Source organism: Xiphias gladius, chromosome 21 (genome assembly GCF_016859285.1).
Source record: "Xiphias gladius isolate SHS-SW01 ecotype Sanya breed wild chromosome 21, ASM1685928v1, whole genome shotgun sequence".
Classification (NCBI taxonomy): domain Eukaryota; kingdom Metazoa; phylum Chordata; class Actinopteri; order Istiophoriformes; family Xiphiidae; genus Xiphias; species Xiphias gladius.
The window spans coordinates 19,967,632-19,995,580 of record NC_053420.1 but is presented as its reverse complement, the minus strand read 5'-3'; the positions used below and the strand labels follow the sequence as shown (position 1 = coordinate 19,995,580).

The 27,949-nt window shown below is 38.6% G+C and overlaps 1 protein-coding gene across 1 annotated transcript; it reads left to right on the top strand.

Annotated features, from left to right (window-relative positions):
- On the top strand, window positions 1-27,934 carry mapkapk2a (MAPK activated protein kinase 2a). Its single transcript, XM_040115892.1, has 10 exons — window positions 1-816; window positions 16,385-16,524; window positions 23,020-23,084; window positions 23,324-23,403; window positions 23,568-23,694; window positions 23,835-23,910; window positions 24,003-24,127; window positions 25,253-25,338; window positions 25,462-25,542; window positions 26,154-27,934. The coding sequence occupies exons 1-10, from the start codon at window positions 595-597 to the stop codon at window positions 26,286-26,288; spliced, it is 1,137 nt and encodes a 378-aa protein (XP_039971826.1). The 5' UTR covers window positions 1-594; the 3' UTR covers window positions 26,289-27,934.
- The last annotated feature ends 15 nt before the right edge of the window (window positions 27,935-27,949 follow it).

Here is a 27,949-nt window from a genome sequence, read left to right as displayed (position 1 = left end):
AAAAACCCCGGCCATGACGTCAGCAGTAAAACCTGCTCCGGGTGGGTGTCTGTCTGTCTGTCTGTCTGTCGGGGAGCGAAGTGTGTTTGGCATGCCACTGGTGTCGGAGTTTTCTCCCCCCCCCTTCCCCGGGTCTGTCGTTTGTCTTTTGTTGAGTGTTTTTGTCGTTTTGTAACGTTAGTCGCCAGGGTTTTCCGTTGTCAATTAAGAAAGCCAGCCCTTTGGCCGATTAGCGGGATGTTTTAGAAAAACTCCCCGAAGCGCTCTTTGAGGAACCGGTGGACGGCGGACGCCACCGGAGATGGATAAGCTAACCGATAGCTGAGTTAGCCGAGAATCACAGGTCAAGAATAGGTTCGAGCTAGCATGCTAAGAGTTAGCTAATTTAGCATTTTATCAGCTAACTAAGTGACTTTGTTAAACTGTATCGTCAAACTTACTGTCGGTTATTCCTCGGCCCTGGCTGCTACACAGTGAATAGTTTATCAGAGGCCAGCTAACCCCAGAGGAAGACTCGCTCTGTGTTACAAGGAAGAGGCAGAGGAGTATTGTTGAGAGGTGGCTGTTGCTCATCTCTCAGCCCAGACCAAGAGCATGCTGTCCAACGCACAGAACCAGCCACTGTTTCCCATCCTGGCCGGGCAGCAGAACCCTACGGGCCAGTACTTACCCTTCCACGCCAGACCCACCTTACAAATCAAGAACGGCGCCATAACAGACGACTACAAGGTGACCAGCCAGGTGCTGGGGCTGGGTATCAATGGCAAGGTGCTTGAAATCTTCCAGAGGAAGACTGGAGACAAGTATGCGCTGAAGGTAGGTTATATTTGACAAATAAACTGGGCAGAAGTTATGGCTGCTAGGTCAAAGCAGAACTGAGGCATAGCCAGGACTTCTTCGTACCCTGGAAGAAATATTAGGACCCGATGATTTTAAATAAAATGAATCGAGTGGACGTTGGGTGGCCGGCTGTTGGTATCTGGAGCTGTCACCACTAGTTTGGACTGCCCCAACTATCTCGCTCAGCCTACACAGCTTTTGAGTCATAAACAAATACCAATGAAATAAACAGAGCTGAAGTGTTAAGTCAATGGACGGAAAATTAACCTGCAACATTTTTGATAGCTGATTAATATCTCAAGTCAATCTTAAAACTTTGTGTTTATTACTGCTTCTATTGTTTTTAACTTATGTTTGTTTTTAGTAGAATATAAGGACTTTAAATGAAATAGGTAGACTCAGATAACAGAATTGACCAGGTTGCCATGGGCAATACGAAAGTTCATAAGTAATGTGGATGGTTTACGTTAAGGGTTACTTTCCCAATTTTCCATTTTAAGTAAAAATGCCAAAAGGTCAGTTTTCAGATTGTGAATCTTTACTCTTCGTTTAGTACTTTATGATATTAAATTGAATACCTCTTACATTTTGGCTGGTTGGTCCCTGAAAACAAGTACCGTGAAGAGCACTCTTGGAAAATGTGATTGGCATTTTTCACAATTTTCTCATATTTTATAGATTGACTGATTGATGGATTAAAATAGGAAATAATCTGCAGATGAAGTTTCTTTGTTGGGATTTATGGCCTTGTGTGGGTTGTGCTGGTGCTGGTCTACCCACCATTTTAGTCAAGTAGGAATAAAGATTATTTTAAATGCAAACGGTGAATTAATTTGTGACAGGTACACTATCATCTCAGCAGTGATGTGCTGAACAGCGGAGTCCACAGCACGTTGCTTGTCAGGCTATGGCCCTGTTAGAACCTGGCATTAACATGCGTCTTGGGTGGACAGCTCTAAGTAAGTCAGCCATACCTGTCTCCACATGCATCTATAGTGTAACTCGTGATTGGATCTCACTTCCCTTCTCTTAATGCAAATAAAAACGTATATCAATTTCGCTTGCAAAGACCAAACGCATTGTTTTTTTGTTTTGTATTTTTTTCAACCAGCGGTTTCCTCTGTGTGCTCCAGGCAAATCAAATTGCGCAAGATGTGTGATGCACTTGTAATATATCTATGGGCTTTGTGAAATTTTCAGTTGTCGTGGACAAAGCCAGCTTACACAATTTGAGAACGCTAATGAGTATGTACTTTCAATTATGCAGAGGACGTTGGATGAGCAGGTGGTCCGTCAGTGTGGTCCAGGAAACATTTGCGTACACACTGCTAAAAGCGTGTGTCCATACCAGACCACCTCCAACCCTGATTGGATCTAATTGCATCCTCAGTGCGCCTTGGGTGCATTCACACCTGTACTTAGTGCTGTCCACTTGTGATTGGATCACCCAAGAGGCATTTTAATGCCAGGTATGTGATGTTAAAATGTTTTCTCAATCTGTTCAAGCATTTCAGCATCACGTGCTGTAAATGTTTCTCCTATCACCGTTTACCGTGATAAGATAAAACTCCAATAAGCAAATATTGGTTGATCATTTCAGCCCTCTGTTTCTGCTTCGGATTTAAATTAAGGTACTTCCCTGTAACCCGGTAATTAGAAAAAGCTCAGGGCGGGCTGTAAAGTGAAGCTGCTCTATCAGGATCTTCCTCTAGAGATCATTTTCTGTACTGGTCAATGATTGATTAAAGGACAAATGTCACAATAGTTAGCCACACACAGGTGACTGAAACATGACCCTGTGAACCCATGTATTACTGTAGGCTAAGTCAGTTTTTATTTATCACTATAGAAGGGATTGTAGTATAAAGTTTGTTCAAATGACTGTTTACATAAAATCTCCCCAAATGATTCACTGCCCAGGAGCATCCTTTGTGGTGGTTCATGCCAAATTCAGTCTAAATAACTCGGTCACAGCTTTCTGCACTAGAGTGTGCGTGTATTAAACATAGAGTAAAAACACACACACACACACACACACACACACTCGCTTACTCGAACCCATTTCCTATTGTGTTGTGTTGTGTGTTGGAGAGCCATGTGTTTGTACATTGGTAAGCAATGTATAAGTAAGATTAAACATAGAAAGTCATGTTGCACCCCACATCACCTCGTTGTGCTTTGTCAAGTGTCTTTTTCTTAGACAGTATTAATGCTTAACTCTGTAGAAAGTTGCAGCTGGTGAAGATGTTGTAAAATCATGTTATAATTGTAGATAGAGAACTATATGAATTTTCAGGATCATGACAACCCTTTTGTGCATAATTTGACATTATTTATGACTTTATGGCAGGATTAAATGTTGCCAACGAAAAAAAACGACAAAATAGTTCTGAAGACAAGGACTGATGTTAAGTTATAATGAGGTGTAATTAACTACAAGCAACTGGAGTTAAAAAGTTCAGTCGCTGCTAAATCACATAACATAGACTACCCACAGGTGCTCAGTGCTGCTTAACTGTAGTTATCAGTCATTATTGTTTTTAAAAAAAAAAAAAAAAAAGTACACTTGGCTGTGGTGGATTAGTTGGAATTGATAAAGAGATAAAGATGCAATAAAAAAAATGCAATTATGGAAACAGATTTTTAATAAAAAAACAACAACTGTATGTAACACTATTCTTGCCACAGATTATTACTGCCTCTGACTCACAGAAAAACACCCAAAATTGAAGAATAAAAAGCACTGCCAGAAAAAAGGTGACTACATGTGTGTGGACAGAGGAGACATTGGTACATTAAAAACAACACAAATTCCTTCATGATAGGGAAGCAGCAGGAAAATGCCGTGACGTATCAGAGCTACAGGAGAGTGACACTGGAAATTTTGCTTAAAATCTGTGTGACCATTTTTTATCACAGCGTAACTGCACATTACAATGTGTGGTGAATGTTTGAGCTTCTGGACAGAAGGCATCTGTGAGCTCCCTCTCTGATGGCAGTGCTGGAATAAGGCTCGATATGTCAGATAACTGCATATATAAATACACACTTGATTTAAAGGCCACTAAGTGATTTGATTGTAAAAGGCTCCTATATACTTCCATCAACGTCTTCAAATTGCTCCTCCTACCCCTAGAACTTGAAGCAGTTTGGAGCTGGCATATAATTTGCTACCTTCACTAATATCTTTTCATGGTCTTCTAACAAACTGTAGGCAAACAGATTGATGCCTTCACTGAATTAACTAATGCCCTTCTTGTTCCAGTCACTGACATCAGCTGAGTCAGCCCTATCTTATCTTTTCTATTCATTACGGTTACATTAGATGCCAGGACTAGGGATCTGCCAGCTTGGACCAAGGTGACTTCACCTTGTGAAACTTTTTTACCTGTCTCCTGAACCAAGTTTAATAATAACAATGCAACTAAATGAGTGAGTATCTGTGTTTGTGGGAGAGAGACTGTGGTAGAGAAATGTAGACACCCTAAAGTCTTGAAAGTCCTAAAAATTGCTATTTTGCTACCTTATAATGAATTAGACTTAATGCAACCCATCACACGGAATTAATAGTTTTCAGATTGTGGCTTTTGTCTGAGACAAAGTTATGTACCTGATTGGTCTGCCAAAACGCACACTCTCAAAGGGTGTGAAGTATCTGCAAGTATCATTTTACAATGACTAAATATTTGCACACAAGAAACAAGGTTATCGGGAATAATCAGGTTATGGCCACATTCGGACCTCAAATAGCACTGTGTTAAAAAAAACAAAAACAAAAAAAAAAACACACAGGGCTGTCTTTGTGTGGCCCTTTGGCTACAGCATGTGGGTAAGAAAAGGAAGTTTTTTCACAAAGTTCAGTCTGAAATCCATTAGATTGTAGGAATACCAGAAGCCAAAACACTGCAGGAATATACAACTTTGGAACATCATTTTGGATCTTGGGGGCAGTCATTTTTGTCTCAACGTAGGTATGTTTAACAGTAGAATCACGAAATTCACATCCCAAGGTGTTCTGTCTTGAAGCTGCGCTTCAACACTACGCACTGTGTTGCTGAATAATGTTGCATTGCACCGCGGCAAGTTGAGCAGTGTGTGAACCAGGGATGTTTACACATGAGTGAACCTTGCTACCCTCACTAGCAGGCACCAGAAATACTAGTTGGTTAATCTAATTATTAATATTTTATTAATGTACAATGCCGGTTAACTCTTGGCATGTAAGATGTTACACAGCTGCCCACCACTCGCCGGAGCAAACGTCAGCCCCCCTCTTCCTGCGCTAATGCTTGAATGAAGTAAGAAGCTATGTGGGAAGTTGGACTGATTAAATATTGTACAGCCAGTGCAGTTTAGCACTATTTTGATCTATAAAATGAAAATAAGTTTGTATGTAGGCTGTCTTAAAATAAAGTGGCAGATAAGCACTCAGCCGGAGCAATGTGTCACCATATTCAGCACAGGCATGTGGAAGTTAACCATTTAGACTAGTTGACTAGTCTAAATTTAAATTTCTGTTTAATTGATAGATAAATTAGTTGTTGGGAACATCCACAGTGTGGACTCAGGGCAGGTTAATTTCTTTCTTATTTTAATAAAATTTTCTCTCTCCCTCTCACAGTCTCTCTATGCCTTACATTATCTTGCTAATGTATTGGTAAAATAAATAGAAAACTTGCTAAAGATTAATATCTCTATATCACGTATTATTATGAAATACTACAGTTTTGTGTTGTATGTACATATGTGTGTGTATGTATGTGTGTGTGTATATGTATATAAAAGAGAGAAACTTTTAGTTGGACTCATTTCAGTTTTAGTTGGGATTTGTATTTAATTAATTCAGATTTAATTAACCACATTTCTCTTAACCCCTTAATTAAGCAAACAGAGTTTCTTGTTTACATGATGTAAAAGTTTACTGATTTATTGCCCAAAGCCGGCAATAACCAGTTTATTGTACACGTAAATGCAGTCAACATACTAAGAAAGTCCACTGATTTTGCCTCACAAACAAACACATTAAAGTGATGGCCAACAAACTGTTTTAAACAAAAACAGATTTTAATGTTTGTTAGAGAGTAGGGATTCACCACTGACTCCTTAAGTTTTTAGTTTTCTTCATCTGGAAAGGAGCTCTGTTAAGTGTGCAATCATTAAGGTGGTGTAATCATACACAGAAAGACCAAATATTTTCGCATTTTGTGAGTCATTGAAGTTGCGCTTCCTGAAATTTGGAAAGACATGCAAGTCTCTGCAGTGAAGTAAACACACCTGTCAGGGGTTGGCTGAGAAAGAGGAACTGGAACCTTTGGCCAGTTCTAATGGAAGTTTTTTTTCCCGTTTATGGGGTTTGGATTTATAAAATGTCCTCTTGGGCTATTGTAGAGTGGAACAATCTAGACTCTGCTTGAATGGTGTATTTAAAAAGTAGTGTCTTTCCATTGACACCCAATACCCACGCAATATAAATCCCTCTGAGTTTTGCATTCAGACTGTCAGTATGTCTGATTAAAGGTTAACGGAGAGATGCAGAGGAGGAGCTAGGCTCTTTCTTCAATCATGAGATGGTGAGAGAGAAAGGAAGGAAAAGGAGGGACGGAGAGAGGAAGGAAAAGGTTCTGTGGTTGCCCTCTTTGAGTTCTTTCTCTTTCCCTTCTTTCAACTTTACCCTTATGAGAGTGGCATCTCTAAGAAGTCTTTTGGTCATTGCTGGAAGAGTAGTTACTCAGTATTCCACTCTGCCACTGCTTACGTGCTTTAACAAGAGCAATATCCCCCTGCTTTCAGCTTGAAATTAATTTATTGTCAGTAATTTTTCCCTGCTGTGGAAAGTGTTTTGCCTCAGCACTACGGTCTTTGTGACTTGTGATGTCACCGGTCATCTGTGCTGTATCTGTAATCACAGTCACAAGAAATTGTTCGGTGAGAAAATGTTCTCACTGTCAGTATTTTATTGTATACGGGGGTGACATCATTAGCTTGCTAAGGGATAAAACTTGACTTGACAATAATAGTGATAGTTTGTGTTACAGACACTTTCCTAATGTGTCATTCATCAGGACATTAGGAACAACGTGTTCCTCTGGAAGTAATCTTGAACAATTATCCTATTCTAAAGTGAAATACTTATACAGTAACTCAATGCAGAAAAAGGAACAGATGAATCCCCACACCTATGTTGCATGGCAATCTGGAGATGCAAATTAGCAGAACAGTAATGCTGCTATAACAGAGTCGAGACTTTTCACAAAATAGAGCCCAATGTACTTCACAAATACAAAATATATACAGTTAAGCAAAAATACCGAAACCACGATGAACATTGTAGAGCTGCAACAGTTAGTCATGTAATTGATTAGTTGATCAACAGAAAATTAACTTGCAACTAACTGGATAATCGATTAATTGTTTTAGTCATTGCCAGCTTCTCAAATGTGAGAATTTGATATTATTCTTTGTCATATATGAAATTAAACTGAATATCTTAAGGTTTTGAACTGTTGGCTGCTGTGTAAAATTATAATGGGCATGTTCACTATTTTATAGACAAAACAATCGATCAAGGAAATAACTGTCAGATTAATCAGTAATGAAAACAATCGTTAGTTGCAGCCCTAGAACATTCCGCATTATTTGTTGAATTCTATGTTAGTATGCATTTCCATGTTCCTTGCTACAGATATCCTCTGCATAGGAAGTGTCATCAAGTTCACATTTTTAAACTTCTTTGTTTGAATCAAATAATCTGTTTGTCTGTGTGTATTCAGATGAATGAGTAACGTACACATCTTTTAGGAGAGTGGACTATTTATTTGTTACTTGGCCAGTAGATACATCCATACAGACTATATATGAGGGGCTGAGACAGAAAAGCCTATTAATTGACTATTCAAAAGATGTGTTGTGTTCTTATTTCTGTACTTTATTTCCTTTGACCAGCGGTTTCAGTGGTTATAGGTAATACGTGCTGGACTGGCTATAACTCAGTGATCAGTGAAGGGATCTGTATTACAGCCTTTGGTAATATATCTGTGCTGTTTGTCAACGTCAAGGCAAAACTGTGACAGATCACTCAATACGGTACGATCTCCTTTCATATTATTGGGAAAATATTTGTTTGACATTTGCCCCAAACAAACAGATTAGCTGAAGTAAAAGCTCCTTTGATAAACATTTATCTCAGTGTTGTAAGCTCCTTTTGACATATTATGATTAACTGAATTGCAGTTCATATGTTTTGTGATTGGATGCAGTAGCTACCCACCCCCACACATCGACCTTGTCTTTCTCTATTGCCTCCCTTTCTGTTGAGGTAAGTGTATTTGGAAGGATGTGGTAAATTTGGTTGTTTGTATATGGACCCACAGAACTAGCCAGCCAACTGTATCTGTGGTACAGAGTAATTTCCAAGCTGATGAAGCACTCTGTCATACTGAAACAGCACTTATGAATGGTTGCTTAATTAGCTCTTAACAGAAGTAACTTTAATTTAGAGCATAATTTAATATACTCATTGGACCTGGTCTTCCCCAGCCATTTTTTGTGTGTAACCTTTTTTTTTTGCGTGGGTCTCGTGATCAGTTCCCTAATAAGGAAGCAGAGTAGTTGAATAGTGCTGAATGGTGTTAACGGTAAAGGGAAGTGAATGTTTTTCTGTCTTCCAGAGTTCATTCATTCAACACAGTACATGGTCTGTTGCTCTTGTATGAATATTAGCCAAAAGACTGCATAACTACACTAATTTGAAGCCAAATTTTGTGTTGGTGCATAGAAAAGCAAACTGTGCTCAATTTCAGAAGCTGCATCTAGCAAAAGTTTTGTATTTTTACTTTATTTTTTATTTTTATTTTTTTTTACTAAGTTTTAGTAGACAAATGGATTATTATAGTTGTCATTGATTGATTTTATTAATTGATTTAATTGGCCATTTGTTGTAACATGGATGTCGTTAGCCTCTAATATGGTGAAAAAGACAATGGGACAACATTAAAGGAACAGTTCGACAACTACGAAAAGGTTAATAGTTTGCTTATTTCAACATTGTTTCCGAAATTGTCACATTGAGCTTATTTCGACATTTTGGGAAATTAGCTTCTGGCCAAGAGTTAGATGAGAAGATCGATACCATATTAATCTGTACAGTAAATGTGTAGCTGAGCCAGCTGCTGATTAGCTTAGAATAAAGACTGGTAATGCGGAAACATTGGGCTTCCCTGATTTTCTTTAGTTTGTCTATCTGAAAACATACTCTGCATATTTGCACATTTACACACACATAACTAACTGAAAGGCCAGATCACTGGCTCACAATATTAACCCCCTGTCAGCTGAAAACACGCCATTTTGTTTGTATTTATACAGTGAAACCAAAAGTCTCATCTGTTGCATCAGGTTCAGAGGGGTATTCACACTATGAATAATAAGGTGTCAGAAGGGAGGCGTTAGTGAGGCCAGCTCATAGAGAAAGATAGAGGTAGAATATGCCAAATGCCTTTAGTCTCTAGTTCACTTTCTTTAGCAACACTTAACTGTTCATTATATCTGTCTTTATCCCTGAAAACCCTGCTTTTCCTCTGAAGAGACTCTACTACTTCTCTTTCTTTTCTTTGTTTGTCTTCCAGCCAGTGTCAGGAAGTGAGACAGCTGCTTCTGGGAGTTTCTTACAGATTTAGTCCTCTCTCACTTCCTCCCCCTTGTCAGTAACTTTTTTTTAATTAATGTTTTTTGTGTACTGGGACACCTGCTGGCTAAAGATATTCACTCGCAAGCCAGCTATGTGTCTTGAGAGGTTGGATGTAGCCAGTAATGACAGAAGCTTCATTCTGACTGGAGATACCTCCATGGAGTGGAAATTTAGAATATGATGATTTTGTTTTTCAAAGGTATGTTCAAGCTGAATGTGAGATAAATTTTGACCTCATGTTAGTGGCACAATTGACAGCTGGAGTGTTTTTACACTCCTTGTGTACTCGTCCCAAACAGCCTGTTGTACTGATTTTACGCATTGTAGCTAGCAAGGAACGGATTCACCAACTTTGTGTGTAGTTTTCTGTGTTTGTGTCAGCTCTATACGCAATCATTCCAACTCGAAAATTCACTTTACCTTCAGTCTGAACAATCCTTAATGCCATTGCACTGACTACTTTGACATGGTTTTCTTTTTGTAGCCACATAAAATAATTTTAACATGGGAGTCTGATTTAGCACACAGATTTCATGGATTTCAGTCAACAATGTCACTGACACGTTAGAAATTGTACAATACACGAGCTACAGTGCAGCTGTTTATATGTGTCACGCACACACACCTAAACCTACTGCTAACCATGACCCTAAAACCAAGTCTTGACCCTCAAACAGCCCTTTGAAGGTGTTTCAGAAAGTGAGGACTGGTCAAAATATCCTGACACAAACATTTTTTGCTGCTTCACCGAGCGCTCAATGAACAAGTCACACACACAAATGGAGACACCTCTTCTGTTAGATTGTTGTTTAACCCTTACTGTCAGGTTAAAGGGCCTTTCTTTTTGAGTCAAGCTTAACCTGTCACCCCTCTATAATCTCTCTCCTCCACAGGATTTTGCTGCTCTATCACCCTCACTGATATTTTTTTTTCTGGTTTCACCATCTCGACCCTGGCCTTTTCCTTGGCTCAGGAGTGGCAGGTGGAAGATAGTGCTCCTTGAGCTTACCCCCATCCCACCTCCCACTGTCCTGCCCCAGACTAGGGAGCTTTTGTGTTGGTTAGATGAAGTGTATTGTGTGCCCATCTGCCCCCCCCTTATCGCCCTCCTTCTCCCTAAGCTTCACAGTTTAGCCTCAAAGGGACAACAGCAGATGGGGGGCAATGCAGTCACACAAGCACCAGCAGAGAGGTGGAAGGGGTGTTTTCTCGTGTGTGTGTGTGTGTGTGTGTGTGTGTGTGTGTGTGTGTGTGTGTGTGTGTGTGTGTGTGTGTGTGTTAAAAAAGAGGTGTGAAATCTTTGTTTGTGGAGGGAAGTCTGCTATATTTAGATGTGCTCATATCTTTTTTGGTGCATGATTGTTGTTTCCAGTAAATAAATGCACATATGTCAACTTTTTAGTTCTTCTTTGACATTTGGAAGTCAAAGAAGTGACAGTTAGACATCAGTTTAACAATGAAGTTATGTCATCACAGAAACTGCCATGCGCATAACCGAGCAAGTCCAGAATTATTCTCACTGGTACTTAGTGATGTCAATTTAGACAGCATTGCAGTTGGTACAAAGACCAAAAAGCTATTAGCTAGTAATGATTATAAAGCGATAGCTTTGTCATGGAAGCCAATTCAAGTCAGTCGATGTAAGTAATGTAACTTATTTAATATAGTTGTGTTGAATAAATAAGACATTTAAACAGTATTTTTACCACCTGATCTGCCATCGTTACTCCCCCTCCCCACACATGTTTATGTTTAAGAGAGTTTATCTGGCTATTTAAGTTAAATTTCTAATACATAAAATTAGTAATGAGGGGTTAATCATCTTAGACATTACTGTACAAGAGATAAGGCCTTTTTCACAGCAGGCAGACTTGTCATGGCATGAAAAGCCAAGGTGAAAGAACTTTTTTTTAACGATGGTTCAGTTCCATTAGTGTTACAGTAAGTCATGCCAGTTAGCCATCATGCACAATACCCGGACCCTGGTATTGTGTTACTTTTCTAAGCTCACCTAAATGGTGTGTGATCGTTAATTGTGTAATTAATAACTATTACCTGTTCAGAAAAAAAAGTAACACATTTCCAACTTTTCCACCAGTTTTGGCCATCAAAACCATTTGGGCCCTGCACAGTTCAGTTCTTTGACATTAAGAAGTTGGAGGATAGAACAAAAGATCTACATTAATGTCAAAGAGACCATAGAACTGCAGTTTAATGTTGTTAGCAAGTGGTAATTGTAGTTCTTTACATTTACAATAAGGTTAGCATGTTTTATTTTCTTTCTCTACATTGTTATAGCCCTGCTGGGTGCCGCACCAGCGGTTTACTAGACAGAGCAACCGTCAAGCTATATGTTCCATGATGCAGAAAACACTTTTGTTTAATCCTATAGTGTTAAACTTTTTTTTCTGTCATATCTGTAGTAATTTGAAATTGATGTGCCTAGTAAAAAATACTGTCCATTAATAATCACATCTATAGTAATAGATTTTGTACCTATAGTTTCATCTTAAAAATAATTTTAAATTACATATCTTATGTTACTTTTTAAAATGTCAACAAGATTTTGGCTCCTTGTGGTTATGTCAATACATTGCAGAGGGTGAATGTGTCACAGGATTACAGGGCATCACTTCCGTCCCATGCCTACGGAGTTTGCGTCCACAGGTTCATGTGTCCATTTGGGCATTTTTTCATTTTGCTGTGACGCGGGAAGTAAGGCCCACCCTTGTTTGTTCTGTCCCAAACGGTGGTTGAACCGTGCTGTGTGTTCAGTGATGAGATAAAGCGGAGTAAAACAGCACAACGCCATACCAGCTCTTCCTGGTAACAAAGTCAGTCACTTTTTATTGGTTGGTCAGTCACTCACTCAGACCCTCGCTTCTCACCTAGATAATTATTGTATTATGTAACATGCCAGCACATAGATTCAATAGCCAGTATTAAAGCTAACTGATTACGTAAATCCCAGTAAAACAGCATACTGCCAATGAGATTACAGAAGTATAAAAGTATAAAATCTGTTTGTTGTTATCTCTTGTCCTGGATGTCTTGTTTTTCCTTGTCTTTCTCGTCGTTCTTCTGTACTTTTTTATGTAATTTCTTCAAGTTTTCTTTTCTTTATCAGGTTGACTTTCCATTACCAGTGTCTTTATAAACAAATTCATGATGTCACATGCAGAAGGCAAACAGTATTACTTTTCAGTGTTGTAAACTAACAGCTTTCATTGTCACAAGCTATGTTGTTACTAACCTTGTCCTTGTCAAAAGGATAATAATTTGGTAGCTCTTTCTAATGAAAAGACTGCTATTCAGCAGCTGACTGTTAGGACTTGGCAGCCGTCAGCTCGTACAACACTTGAACATAGCGCACCACAGAAAGAAAGTCGGCTACACAATCACAGAGCTGCCTGCAGTGAACTCTACAAATCAAATGTAATTAAAGTAATAAAGAATTCAAAAACCTGGTATGCAAGAGTGACTAGGAGAAAATTTTAATTGGCCCTTTAGTAGGCCTTAAAGTGTGTAAAAATAAACCTGAGAAGAATTGACATGTGCCTGAACTCTGCACTGCTTTGAGAGGCATGGTAAACATTTTACTGTTGATCACGCTGGCTTCACAGACAGCATAAAGAAGTTCTGCTAAACTGTCATACATGACAAAAAAGCATGTGCAACTGATAACATTTCCTCTGAAGATGTAAAATGTACTTGTCAAAAACTTAATTCCTATTATAAAAGACAAAATTGGTCAAATCAGTCATAGTGATCAACAGGCCTATCCTTACCAAAGTGTTTGAGAGAGTTCTGATGGACAGGTTTGAATTGTTTATCTTCACAGACGATCAATTTGGCTTTACAAGCGATCATGGCACAAATATATCCTTATGTTGCCTGTGTGTTTTGAATCAAGCCATCACCATTGCAACAGTGAACTGTCGCTTTAAATGTTTCTCATTATCTTGGGGTAATTTAATTTAAATGAAAACACATTACTAAACTGCATATCCCCTTTGACTGCTCTCACGATGTTTCTATAACAACACAACAGCCTTTTTGTCTTGTTTCATATTGAAACAGGTGCATGAACACACAAATGAGAACAGAGAACTTGATGCTTTTATTGCTTGGCTTTACTTTCTGGTTTCAGCTAAGGTGGGTTTGAGTTCAGGCACTTTGCAGGTTGAACTGTCTTGGTTGAACTGGGTCAAGTACTCTCAGTAGTCTGAGTGCAAATACATAATCAGACAATGGCTTGAGTCAGGTAGAGGAGTCAGGTCAGAACTGTCAGTTTATTTACATACACAACCAGGTTACAGTTGTCTTTCTGCAGTTGCCTGTTTTCTAAAACATCAACTTGTGAGAAACCTGGTTTCTGCAATTGGGGTAGGGGATTAGGGAAACCTGATTTCCCCAGTAAGAATAGGAAAAAAACTAGGAAAAAAATATTTCTTGACCATAAATGTGGGTTTCTAATTGGATTTTTTCATTTATGCATGAAAAAGACGAAAAGTATTGCAGTGACATAGTAGCAACAGGCTTAAAGGAGAGATCACAACATTAGCAATACATCCTCATATTCAAAATAACTGAGTTCAAAGTTCAACTAAAACTGACACAAAGAAGCTTCTAGAAGTCCAAATATATCATACTCCACCACTGAACATTTCATCATTTGTAACGTTCAGCCATAGCTTTGCCTGTCCTGTCACTGTGCCATTAGCCCTCTGGCATCCACCCACCCACACACACAAACATAATCAGAAAGCCGCATCTTTTACCAGTAATACAGTTATAATAATTAAGTAATGCTTCAAAAATAATGTAGCTAGGGGAAAATGGGATTACTGACCTGTGGCTTTACAGGAACCTGTTTACCACAGTGCGTGTAATCACACAGTCTGATTTCCTGTATAACCTGGTGCTTCTGACTAACCATGTTTCTTATGCGCATGTAACTGAAAGTTTGACAGTCTTGTGTGCCAGGCCAGAGAGCAGAATGGATACTCTGGCTCCCTCAGCTATCATTGCCCACTGGAACGAAGCCCACTGTTGTGTTGTGACCGTGGGAAGGGTTGGAATGTAATACACGACAAGATGGACAGACGATTGCTCATTGTCAAAGCTACAAGGCTGAATTCTTTCGCCTGACTGACAAGGATATTCATAGGGATTTACATCAGGGATTGTATTCTATTTCTTAGAAATAAGTCTATAAACAAACACAGGTGCTTATTCAACATTAAATCGTCACTACCTCACAACTTTTACTTTTAGAAATTTTATTTCTGAAAAGTAGTAAACACTGCTGTGTGTAGTTTAAAACTTGTCCAAAAATTACTATGAATCGATTCAAATAAATTCTCATTTCAGTCTTGTTTTTATGGTGTAGCTATACAATCAATACTGCTCCTGTTTGGTGGACTTAAAGGTGATTATATTATATTTACTCTTAGAGACCGGCTGGAGCTCATAGTTAAGTTTAGGCCTATATTTGACAGAACAACTTTTTTTCTACTGTAAGGGAGTGTTCAAGTTTCCTGTGTCAATCTCCATGGCATTTGCTGTGTTATTTACAACTGGCAAGGTCATAATACATGACCTTGTCCAGTGTAAGTTCTTCTGCTTACTAAACAGAGATACCCAAAAAAATTAAGGCTTGATATCAGTCATTTTTTGTTCTTTGATTGTGAATTGTTGATGCACAATCTGAACAATTTACTTTAATGTCTCTGAGTCCTTAAATTGATATGGTGCACCACAGCTCCTGTTGAGTCTTTTTTATTATTATTATTATTTACCCCTCTTTTTAGTTGAGGGGGCGCAGGTAGCATTCAGATAAAATAAAAGGTAAAAAGCTTGTTGGATATCTTTTCTTATGCACCATTCAAACAAAAAGTACAGCTGAAAGAGCTTCCCAGAAAAAGGTTAGCAAAGAGGGATTATTTCAAGAAAATATTCAAAATAATATTTATATTTACTTATCATACCTATTACTTAGAGAAAAGGAATTAACTCAAATATACTCTAAAATCATATTTAATAGAAACAGCAACTGTGTCAATTAATGTCCTCAGATGACCGAGCTTTTCATTCTCCATGTTGATGGACATAATAACTCTGGTTTCCGGAGTAAAAAACACAAAAAAACAATGTACCTACACGAAGTTCCTTGTTTAAATTCAGTATAGACAGCAGTGCAGTACTGAGTTTAATTACACCTGGCCATAGGGCCTAAGTCAGGGGCTTCTGAGTGTCCTTGAGCCACATCCTGAATTTCTGAATGTTTCAGAAACCTTTTTTTGCAACTGACCTTCAAGTTTGACTTCCTGTTGTAGGGTGGTGAGTAATAGTGATATTTTGCTGTTGTTAGGGATTAATTATAATATAGCAGCAATGAATAAATGCATGTATCATGTCAAGAAATCATTTCAATTGAAGGTACTGTTGTTTAATGGTTCATAGACATAGTGTCACACACAGAGGGTGCTACATTCACACAAGACTGGATTAGAAAAACAAAGAACATCTTTTCAACAATGTGCCAGCTGGTGGCAGCACTGCACAACTGTCTTTTATGTTTACTGTTTGATGTGAATTAGTAGTGGCATCAAGTTGGTCTCTGGTCTCCTTTTAATCTAGTACAAGACATTGGTTTAGGCCAGACCTGACTAATCCCACCATAAAACAAATGATTACTGGGGTTCCAGTTTTTCCCTTTGCCCATTATTTATTATGGAAAGAAAATTAACAGTTAAATAGTGATGGTAACTTATGATAAATTTTATAAATTTAATACTTTTGATTATATTTGATGTTAATCAGCCTCACCCTCCATGCCTCTGTCCTTCTGTCCAGATTCTGCAGGATTGTGCCAAGGCCCGTAGGGAAGCAGAGCTCCACTGGAGGGCGTCACCTTGTGCCAAAATTGTGCGCATCATTGACGTCTATGAGAACCTCTATCAGAGCAGGAAGTGTCTGCTCATTGTCATGGAGTGGTGAGTGCAAAGTCAGGGTAACACGCACACGAACACCAGAAAAAAATGTTATTGTGTAGTGGTGCATAAAATTATCATAATTGACTGTACCTCCTTATCCTCCAGTCAAAAACTTTACTGCCAAGTTGGTTTTGGAGTGCTTTTTCCACTGACAGTGGAAGCAGGCATGTTTGGGTTTTGTGTGGTCACAATTTGTGATGCTCCCCCTGACAGATGGATACCCTATGTGAATGTGGAAGTTTAGTCTAGTTTAGTGAGATAATGCTTATGACTAGGTTTGTTTTAAACACATTTCAGGCAGGTTAATTCTTTTGTGTATGTCCTTAGTAGAAAATGACCCATTTCTTCTAAATTAGCTTATTATATTTTCCACGCCTTCGTATTTCCATCTTGCAGCAGTTTAAGCCACCAAAACCACCATCTTGTTACACGTGCACTCATTAGGTTTGTGGTTACCATTGTAGTGCAGAGGTAGTGGACCTGACTGCCTGCACTTTCACATGCAAAAACGCTGTAGCTGATGACTAATTTCCTTGAGAACATGAGCTCAGCACGAATTACCAATAAAGAGAAGTACTTCTGACGAAACTAAAACATTTCCTAGAATATCACACCAGGTAGACACAGTAGAACACTGAGATCTAGCTATTCTGAATCTACTTTCCTTCTGACACTGCAGAAACTGGGTCAGTCAGATGACCTTTATTTTACCCTTTATGTTTTCTTCAATGTTGTAAGAAGGGTCATCATGTCACTATGTCAAGTCGCCATGATAATTTAGGAACTTCAGTGATGATGAGTGTGCAGCTGCTGATCTGCTCTCTGACCCATCTTATACTAATATGCTACTTGATGAATTGATCAGCTTTGGATACAAAATCATATCTGGAGCGCAAGTTCAAAATTTCTTTGTTGTGGTCAACTGTTGGTCCAGTAGAACCCGAGGTAAGGATGGTGGCAGTTGTAAACTCCATTAGCGATATTCTGTATTTTTTGTCATTGGAAACAAACCCCATGAAAAGACTAAAGCTAACAATGAACTGATCCCTTTTAGCTAATATTGCCTGCATAGCCAAAGCCCAATCTAGCTGATTCCTCTGTGCCGTAGACCTCCATTGTTGTCCCAAACTATTAAAAACAGATTGAGCCACACTGTTGCACTGGGTGACATGCTGCTCTATTATGATAAACATGGGCATTTCATTTTGTTATTATTTTTATTGTCAATCCCATATACACGCCCCTAGAGATGTAAATACTATAGCACGATCAAATACGTAGCAGAAAATAGTTCCCAACAAATGCACAAAAACCACAGTGCCAAGCTGTTTTATGAAATATGTTATTCATTAAATCTTTATTAAGAACAAATGACCTTGGGGCCCAGATCCACAGAAAGATTGGGAAAGTCTATCGACTAACACATGGGTTAACGTTGGGTTGTTTTTTTTGTTTTGTTTTTTTTCCCCCCTGGTGTGTCACATTTGACGTGACACGCCGGAACAGGGTTGGTACACAGTAGAAAGTAGCATGGAGGCCAGTAACTATATTACGGCGGTAATCTTTTACCTTCAGTCTCTTAAAACTCAATGCACTGCCCATCGGAGCTGGAGCCGATATATAACCACTAGTGCAGAGTCATTTGACCTGGGAATGAATGCTGAATGTACCCTATACCACTGAAGACAAAAGCCGAATGCTAGTAGATGTTATGGGGTTTTTTTGTCCAGTGTGAAAGGGGCTTAAGTTCCAGCTGCATGACCCAGTCCAACAAACCTGCAAAAAATCCTAGCAATATAAAGTTTATCATATCTAGTCCTGGTTGAGACTGTCAGAGAGGCCAGAGGTACTGGGTCAATTCTGTTGTTATTTTGGAGGCTGTAAGGTGTTGTGTTGTTGAATTCTATGACATTATATTTTAAGAGGTTTGGATTGTCCAATTCCTTATGCACTGCAGTCCTTATTAGTGCAAATTGATTTCTTGTTGTTGCCAGCTACTTCTTTTATAACTTAATAGACTAAATAGTTGGACTCGCCAAACCTGGCCTTGCTAGGTCAGAAAGTCAGTGAGGGGAGGCCAATTTTAAAAAATAAATAAATAAATAAATCCAGTTAGGTCCATAAGTATTTGGACAGTGACACAATTTTCGTAATTTTGCCTCTGTATACCACCACAGTGGATTTGAAATGAAGTCATCAAGATGTGACTGAAGTGTAGACTTTCAGCTTTAATTCAAGGGGTTTAACAAAAATATTGCATTAACTGTCCAGGAATTACAGCCATTTCCATACACAGTCCATCATTATCAAAGGCTCAAAAGTAATTGGACTAACCAACATAATTATAAATATAAGGATTATTTTTAATACTTGGATGAAAATCCTTTGCAGTCAATGATAGTCAACCTATTGACATCACCAAATGCAGAGTTTCCTCCCTTGAGATGCTTTACCAGGCCTTTACTGCAGCCACATTCAGTTGCTGCTTGTTTGTGGGTCTTTCTGCCCTCAGTCTGTCTTCAGTAAGTGAAAAACATGCTCAGGTGGATTTATCATGTGACTGACTTGAATATTCAAATTTTTTTTGGCTTGAGAAAGTCTTGGTTTGTTTTTGTAGTATATTTTGGGTCAGTCCATCTGTACTGTGAAGCATCGTCCTGTCAGTTTTGCAGCGTTTGGCTTAATCTGAGCAGATAGTTTAGCCCTATACACTTCAGAATTCATCCTGCTACTTCTATCAGCAGTCACATCATCAATAAACATCAGTGTCCCAGTTCCACTGGCTGCCTTACATGCTCATGCCATAACATTGCCTCCACCATGTTTGACAGATGATGTGACGTGCTTTGGATCATGAGCTGTTCGTTTCCTTCTCCGTACTCTTTTATTCCCTTCAAGTTAATCTTGTTTTCATCTGTCCAAAGAATCTTGTTCCACAACTGGGCAGGTTTTTTTTTTTTAGATGTTTTCTGGCAAAGTGTAATCTGGCCTTTCTGTTCTTAAGTGTTACAAGTGGTTTGCACCTTGTGGTAAACCCTCTGTATTTACATTCATGAAGGCGTCTCTTGATTGTAGACTTTGACAGTGACACACCTGCCTCCTTGAGAGTGTTATTGACCTGGCTAGATGTTGTGAAGGGGTTTTTCTTCGATCATCCACTTTGGTTGTCTCCTGTGGTCTTCTAAGCCTGTTGGTGTTGCTGAGCTCTCAAGTGCATTCCTTCTTTTTAAGATTGTACCAAATTGCCGATTTGCCCACTCTTAAAGTTTCTGGTATCTGCCTGATAGGTTTGTTCTGTTTTTTCATCCTAATGATGGCCTCCTCCACTTGCATCAACATTTCTTTTGGCCGCATATTGAGAGTCCCTATGAACAGCTCCTAAATGCAAACTCAACACTTGGAACCAACTCCAGACCTTTTATCTGCTTAATTTCTATGAAATAACAAGGGAACAGGCCACATCTGGCCATGACCCTGATCATCGGTTAATTTTCCAATTACTTTTGAGCCTGTGAAAATGAGGGTCTATGTACAAAAAATGGCTGTAATTCCTAAATGGTTAATGTGATATTTTTGTTAAACCCTTTGAGCTGAAAGTCTACACTTCAATCATATCTTGACGGGTTTTTTTTTTTTTTTTTTCAAATCCAGCGCTGTGTGTGCTGTTTACAGAGGCAAAATTATGAACATTTTCTCACTGTCCAAATATTTATGGACCTAACTGTATACGCCTAGCTATTAAAGTTAGTTAACATTGCAATCTCGACGACTCTAACACATTGAAGAATCTATAAGCTACCAAATGCACAATAAGTGCTGAAAGTGACAGTTAATATTGCACCTGATCAGATTAGATTAGAGTAAATGTCGCCTTTTGTTCAATGTGTAAAAAAATATGTAAAACATGCATTTATTCAAATTAAAAAGCATTACCAAATTGATTATACTGACATTTTTCGAAATGAATCTGTTGCGGAAAAAACAAAACAACTGATGTGTATTGGGGTTTTTTTTTACTAAACGGTTTGATATTTCAAACGAGCATGTCTTATCCCTGCTGCTGAGGTGTTTCCACACTGTACACGAGATGTGAAAGAAAGTAGAATAAAAATGTGACAGGGTGTTAGTGTTTCTGCTATGGTGGTGCAAAATGTGCAATCTTAGTAGTCCCATTCCCATCAAAATCATTAAGTATTTATTCTGCTGAGAATTCACGTCAGCTCTGAACACTTTCAGAAACACATGGGGTGAGGGTGGGGTCGAAAGACCTGAAGTTTCACTCTACCTTTGACCACATAAGAAAACTTGTCAGACCAGTGTGAAAACCGTTTCCAGAATTTAGGGTTGCCTTACTCTTATTGCAGTTATTTTGATATCAGAATACGATGGATCAAGCTTCTGTCCGTTTCTCAGTATGCAAAATGAGAATGTGAGTGATTAATTTTGAGAAGTTCAAAGTGTGCTGTGGTTTAGCACAGTCATCAAATGGCTCTAAGTCTCCTTCTGTCCCGTACATCCGTGCCTGAAGAATCGGTCTGTGCTGGTGTGCATCTGTAATCACACATGCAAAATTGGCATTGATGAAACCTGAAACTCACAGTCATACTGAGCAAAACAATTAAATGAAACTTATTATCAAGTAAGTTGAGTAGGACTTTCTCATACTCAATTGAATGCAGGTTAACAACCACTAGCTTTGTATTTGACAGTACTTATTTACAACAATAAGTTGTAACTCTTAGTCTTGGATGTGTCTGTGCTACCTTAGTAAATACATGTGTTGTTTAAAAATGTGCGAGTCTTTCAGTTGATCAGGGGATACTGAATAATATTCCCAGTGTCATAATAATGATCCATGCATTTATTTTATAAAATTGTGTGCTTGTAAAGTTTTTTCATATACTGGTACGATGTTAACAATAACATTATAATAATGCAACTTGTGTAGTTTTGTCGGTCAATTAAAAAATAAAACACAAGGAAAGCCGTCCACTTTAGAGGAGCATAATCAGATGAGAAGTTGGCTCTGTATAGTGGGCCTAATGCAAATGCCAAGAGTTTTTTTTTTTTCGGTCATTGTATTTTGGTTTGGTAAATGCTTCCATTAAACACCCAAGTGAGTATAGCCTTCTTCTGTCTCCATTTCCAGCAATATGGCTACAAACTCTAACATCAGTATTTCATGTCCTTTGATGATATAGATATTTACGCCTTTTTCTCTAAAATGGCTTTACTACAAAGAATTTTCCTATTCATATCAGTGCCATTTGATGCAATTTGCCAGTCCCAAACACCAGACCAGTACAAACACAATTTCATTAACTGTTTGAATTTATTTTTTTGGAGAAAATGGAAAATCTTAGGTCTGTTTCCCCCAAAGTAACTGAGCACGAAGTAATCAGGAAATAATCAGGTTGTGGCTAAATGGCTGTACAGCTCTAAATTATTGTTTTCCTCTTGAACTTCTGTAGAATTATGGTCTCCATGTTCACTCATTTCCAACTGATATGTGTGATAACTACTGTTGTGTTCCTCTGTCTCTCTCCCGCTCATTCTTAATCTCACACATACAGACACACAACTAGCAGAGTTCTGCAAATTGTGTCTAACATGTAATTTTCTGTGTTGTTGGAAAAACTGAATATCATGATTCATCAACGATTGTCATCATTTTTACATAGAAAATGTATTCTCTTTTAAGGTTGAGGTGACTCGATGATCAGCCAGTTGATTTTTAAATAGCCTGCAGATTGTTGACCTAGTCGGAAACATGGTTATAATAGTTTGCAAGTGTATAAACCAGTCATTCAGTTGGTTTCACACAGTGGACACTTAGGTTGGTCAACCAACCGACCACAGACCATCTCTAGCGGTCTGTGGTCTGAGGAAGAGAGAAAAATCTACACCGTCTTTTGCCTTGAAAAAACTGGATTATGTTTCATGCAGCTGGGGCACAATTAGGCGAGATTTTGCATCATGACGTGTAGTTAGCCTTAAAATTTGATCCTATAGTAATCCCCGGTTTTATCTTGGGTTCCAAATATAGGAATAATTTTTTTGCCAGGAGCCTTTGTTTGCTAATTTTAGTTAACTACTACTCAAATAATTCTGATGAGGTCAATTTCGCCTTTGTGTTTCCATTCCTGTCATAGCAACACACCACCATGAATGTGTGTAGGTGATTGGGTCTGTGTAGAGCAGAGTGATGGCCTCTCTTGTAGTCCAGACATGATTCAGTACATGTCATTCCAAAGGTGTGGCTGTTGGCTGTTGTTGATCTGTGATTGGCTTATTGAGACCTGTTAAAGTTTTTGGTTTCATGTGCACTGGACATTCAAAATCATATCAAAAAGTGACTACGTAATGAGTACATCAGAAGGTAAATGTTCTCATTCTTCAGTCTATGTAGAGTCGAGCATGAGAAATGAGATGAGTGAGGAGTTCCTCCTAAGTCTATCTACTTAAAAATCTCAGATCTTGACTGTTTTTTTCTAGCATGGATGGTGGTGAGCTTTTTAGTCGAATCCAGGACAGAGGAGACCAGGCCTTCACAGAGAGAGGTAACAAACATTGCCTGCATTTCTTATAATACAGCAGTATTTTAGTACACAATTACATAGCACATCGGTTTAGATATAACGTTGCATCCACACATCTGGAATATACTGACACCTGCTACATATAAAGATCACTATTAACGTCCACAACATCATGCCGTCCCTATTGGTGAAATTCACATTTGCTGCTATGTCTGGCCTCCAATCTCTACTGGGGTTTTTTTTTTGTCTCTTTACTTCAGAGGCATCTGATATCATGAAGAGCATAGGTGGCGCAATACAGTTTTTGCATGCAAACAACATTGCACACAGAGATGTCAAGGTTTGTGTCATAACTTTTTATTACCACACTGGTTAATAAGATATTTCCTTGCTCTTTATTGAGAAACATAAACAATCTAAGAGGAGGATTTAAGGGTTGACTTCCAGTAATTAATGTCATATTCTTCATTTTCTTCTGGCTTGCTTCCCGAATCCTCCCTGCAGCCAGAGAATTTACTGTATTCCACGAAGAGGCCCAATGCCCTGCTCAAACTCACAGACTTTGGCTTTGCCAAGGAAACCACCTCACACAACTCTTTAGATACTCCCTGCTACACACCCTACTATGTTGGTAAGGATTGGTTTCTTGATGTGATGAAATAGTCTTTCTACTTCTTACTTATTAATAGACAGTAGAAAAAAGGACACATGACATATTTCATCTCTCTTCTCTTCATTGCTTTTCCATCATTCCGCCCTCTCTGTTTGCAGCTCCAGAGGTTCTGGGCCCAGAGAAATATGACAAGTCATGTGACATGTGGTCGTTGGGTGTCATCATGTATATCCTGTAAGTCAGTCTTTTTTTAAATCTCTTTCATCCCTTCATCACATTCTTCATTGAATGCAGTAACAAACACTATCATGTTAAACTTTCACCAGGTTGTGTGGGTACCCTCCTTTTTATTCTAACCATGGTCTAGCCATCTCTCCTGGGATGAAGAAGAGGATTAGGATGGGCCAATATGAGTTTCCCAACCCTGAATGGTCTGATGTATCAGAAGATGGTAAGGCTATTAATGTAAACTGGTCCCATTGCAGGTACTCATTTATTTAGATGTTTATGTATATGCTCTATTTCTATACATAGAAACTGGAGTTATTGAGTTTAAATGTGGTAAACTGAGACTTTGTCTTCTTCCTGTAACTTAATTGAAAACCAGATTGATGTGAAGGATTATTTTGTTTATAAAGAAATTGAAAACTAAAAGTAATATGTGAAAAATCAGTCATAAAGGGTCAGTCTTTGCGCTGAGAAAAAGAGGAGCGCCTGCCATGTACTGGTCTTACATTAAAATAATTTCATATAAGCCAGAAATAACAGTTCATCACAATGTTATTCTTTGACAAGCTTCTGCAGGCACTCTTTATAAAACGCCACACCTAGACATAACAGACAAGCAGGTCTTAACTTTCTGACCAAGAAACTGAAACTGATGGATGCATATTTGCTACCGTCATTCAAATTCACTACAATTGAAAGTGATGTCTTATTTCCTGAGTAATAAATTGGTTTTTGAAGAGAAAAGAGAAGCTACATAGTGCATATTTTGCCTGCACTTATCCAATAGCTACTTCTATCAGGGGGATGTATGAGTATATGTGGGGAAAAAGGTATGGGTTGTACTTACTGAAATACACTACTCAAGAACCCATGCAATCCTTATATGTCTGTGTGTGCTATCACCTTTTTCACAGTAGGATTTCTCAGTGCTGTTCTAGACACACAATCAACAGCAAAACAGTGCAATATCTTGGTCCACAAAAGGTTTAATTATCTCGCTGCCCCCTCCAGAACATTAGTTTAGCTGCAGTCTCAAATTTTCTACACTTTTTTCCAATTCCCATAACATACATTAGAAGAACTATGAGTCCTGCCAGCATTAGTATATGTGTGCCTCATGTATAGGGACATTTTTTATGCTAGTCAATCACTATATAAAAATAGTTTTTAATAATAGTCTAGATTGTCATCACCATGCAGGGCCAAGGGTCTCTACCTGTGTTCTCTGAATCCTGGTTGATCTCTGTCTGTTTTTCTTCTTGACCCTGTTGGATACAACTGTATGACTGAGGTTTATATAAACACTAGTTGAAGTAGCCAAAGATGTAAATAATAATTGTGTTTGCAGCTAAAAAACTGATTAGGACCCTACTAAAGACTGAACCGACCCAAAGGATGACCATCACAGAGTTCATGAATCATCCATGGATCAATGTAAGAACACTAGCTCTACATTTTTCTAGATCACTTTCATATCATCTTTTCAACTCAGACTTTCCGGCTGGTATCCCTACACTGAAGTAAGATTGCAATGTGTTTGTGTGTGTCTTCCTAAAGCAGTCAATGGAGGTTCCCCAGACCCCACTTCACACCAGCCGTGTACTAATGGAGGAAAAGGACACATGGGAGGAAGTCAAGGTTAGACGTCTAATTATCTTTGCATCAGTTTTCCGTGGGGGGGGAAATGGCAAAGACAGTTCTGCCTGCATGGTAGTCACATCAAATGGAATCTACATGTGTTCAGGAGTTCCCACCGGCCACCTATCATGGTCTTAATTTTTGTTGTCTAATTTTATTTTATTTTTTCTTTTAAAAAAAACAACAACATCCAGTTCTATCAGAAAAATACCTATGATTACCATAATTTTACTTTTTATATAATTGCCCCAATTTTAATTATGGCTTATGCCATAGAACTACATAATTAGCTATACCGCATAATTAACTATATCGAAAAACAATTCTATGATTATCCCAGTTTTAATTTAATATATGATTACCCCAAAGCTAGTATACACATAAAGGTACCATGCCATTATTATACAGTATATGTGGTTTTTATTCTGAAAGAGCTATGTGACTGAACTCTATATCTCGCGGGAATAGCTTCAGATTGGGTACACGTCATCCTCTGGCACCTGCTTCACTGGCTTGATGAGCAAAGCAGTGTAATGTTATAATGTCTATATGAAAACAGCAAACTCTGGTTGGGTAAAGCAAGTGGCCTAATGAGTTTCTTCATATTTCAGGAGGAAATGACCAGTGCCTTGGCAACAATGAGGGTTGACTACGAGCAAATCATGATCAAGCCCATTGAGAACTCAACCAATCCACTGCTAAAGAAACGGAGGAAGAAAGCCAGTAACGCCATGGTGGACCCATAGTCTGCTGCTCACTGAAAGATGCACGCATGCATGCACATATAAACACAGGTTGTAAAAAGGAAGCAATAATTTGTCGACATGTGAGTCGCATTGCATGGATTTTTCAGTGTTTTATTTTTTCATGGCAAATTCTAATGTTTTGTAGGAGTGTTTGTTTTTATTACTCTACCATTTTAACAAACCCACCACTCTGCTCTGGCAGAGAAGATGTGGATCTGTGTTTTTACACCAGTGAAGAGATTATGAATTCTAGAAAAGGGGAGGAGAGGGAATCGGTGAGATCTCTCTCCTCCCCTTTCCCAATTATCAGGTTGTGTACTCAGAGGGGCTTGAATGTTGGAATAGGACATGAAGCCTTAGCATTTGCAGTAGTACTCTTTCACCCCACAGCCCTGTTCTAGCTCTAACCCCAAACCTGTGAATGTTAAATCAAATGGCTAAATCCCAAAAATAAAAGCAAGGGAAGGTTTCTTTTACGTACATGCAAAGTAAGCAGATGTATTTTGAACTGACAAGGAGAATGTAAGGACTCTGTCCCTGACTGTTGGAATGAGCTGGAAATAGTCACTCATTTCTGGGACTTGGACTGAGAGTGTCTGTCAGGTTCAGTTTTTCTTTGTGAATGTTGACCAGAGGCCTATGCACTCACACAAGGGCCATGTGCCATTCAGACAGAGCACCTCACTCATGGCCCCTCTCTCCTATTTTAATCTATCCTTGTTTTTCAGGTACATAGTTTTAGGGCAGAGAAGGACGGCACATTTAAGAACAGAAACTGGCTCTTCTTTCTCCTCCATGTAGCTCATAGGAGAGTAGGAGCCATCTGATACTGTATTATTTCATGGATTTTATGAAAATTTTAGCATAGGCCTTACTGAGTGTTTCTAAAGCAACATATTACTTTTAACCCCTACCTACCATTTGGTTCAGGCTTTTACCAATGTTATACTTAAGAATTTATAACATTGCCAGATCATATATCAGGTTAATGCTATGCAGATGTGTTTGTCAGCTTGAAGTACTGCTGGGGCCTTTTTGTTATTGTTGACTTCTCTTTGCAGATGTGTTGGAGAGATGTCAAGCAACAATTTGTGTGTTTTTATGTAAGCAGTAGCACCCTCTAAGGGAGTACATGGTTTAGAATGGTCATTTAGAGTTTCTGTTGGTTACACCAGCTCAACTGTCAGGAGTCTCAGTGGGACTAATCTTGGTCAATGCCAGTGTTCTCCAACACTTCTCCACACTTCCTGGAGGATTGATAGGAAGGAGAAAGTACTTAAGAACTGTTCCTCTTCCCCGAGCAGAATCTGACATACCACCAGCAAGCTGTCATCACATTCACAGAGGATGTGATGGTTGGTTCCTCTTCAATGTTCTGTTAATGCAGCAGGACACTTTCCAGCTCACTTGGGATCATGGGAAATGATTGTGTTACTTTGTCAGTTTGGTCCACTTCACTTTGTAATTTCACATCCACATTACCTGTCGCATTGCACCTACAAATCTCTCACTGTAAAAATGTTCATTGAATGTTTGGGGCAATGATCCCTCTGTTTCTGTTTTTTTGTTTGTTTTTGTTTTGTTTTTGTTTTTTGTTTTTTTAAATCCCTCAACACTTTTTTGTAGTGGAAGCACAGACGTGTTTGTCTTTTTTTTTTTTT

Coding starts and splice junctions, on each gene's coding strand:
- mapkapk2a (XM_040115892.1), top strand. CDS start 595: ATGCTGTCCAACGCACAGAACCAGCCACTGTTTCCCATCCTGGCCGGG. Junction 23,404..23,567: donor TTGCACACAGAGATGTCAAG/GTTTGTGTCATA, acceptor TCCTCCCTGCAG/CCAGAGAATTTACTGTATTC. Junction 23,911..24,002: donor GGTGTCATCATGTATATCCT/GTAAGTCAGTCT, acceptor AACTTTCACCAG/GTTGTGTGGGTACCCTCCTT.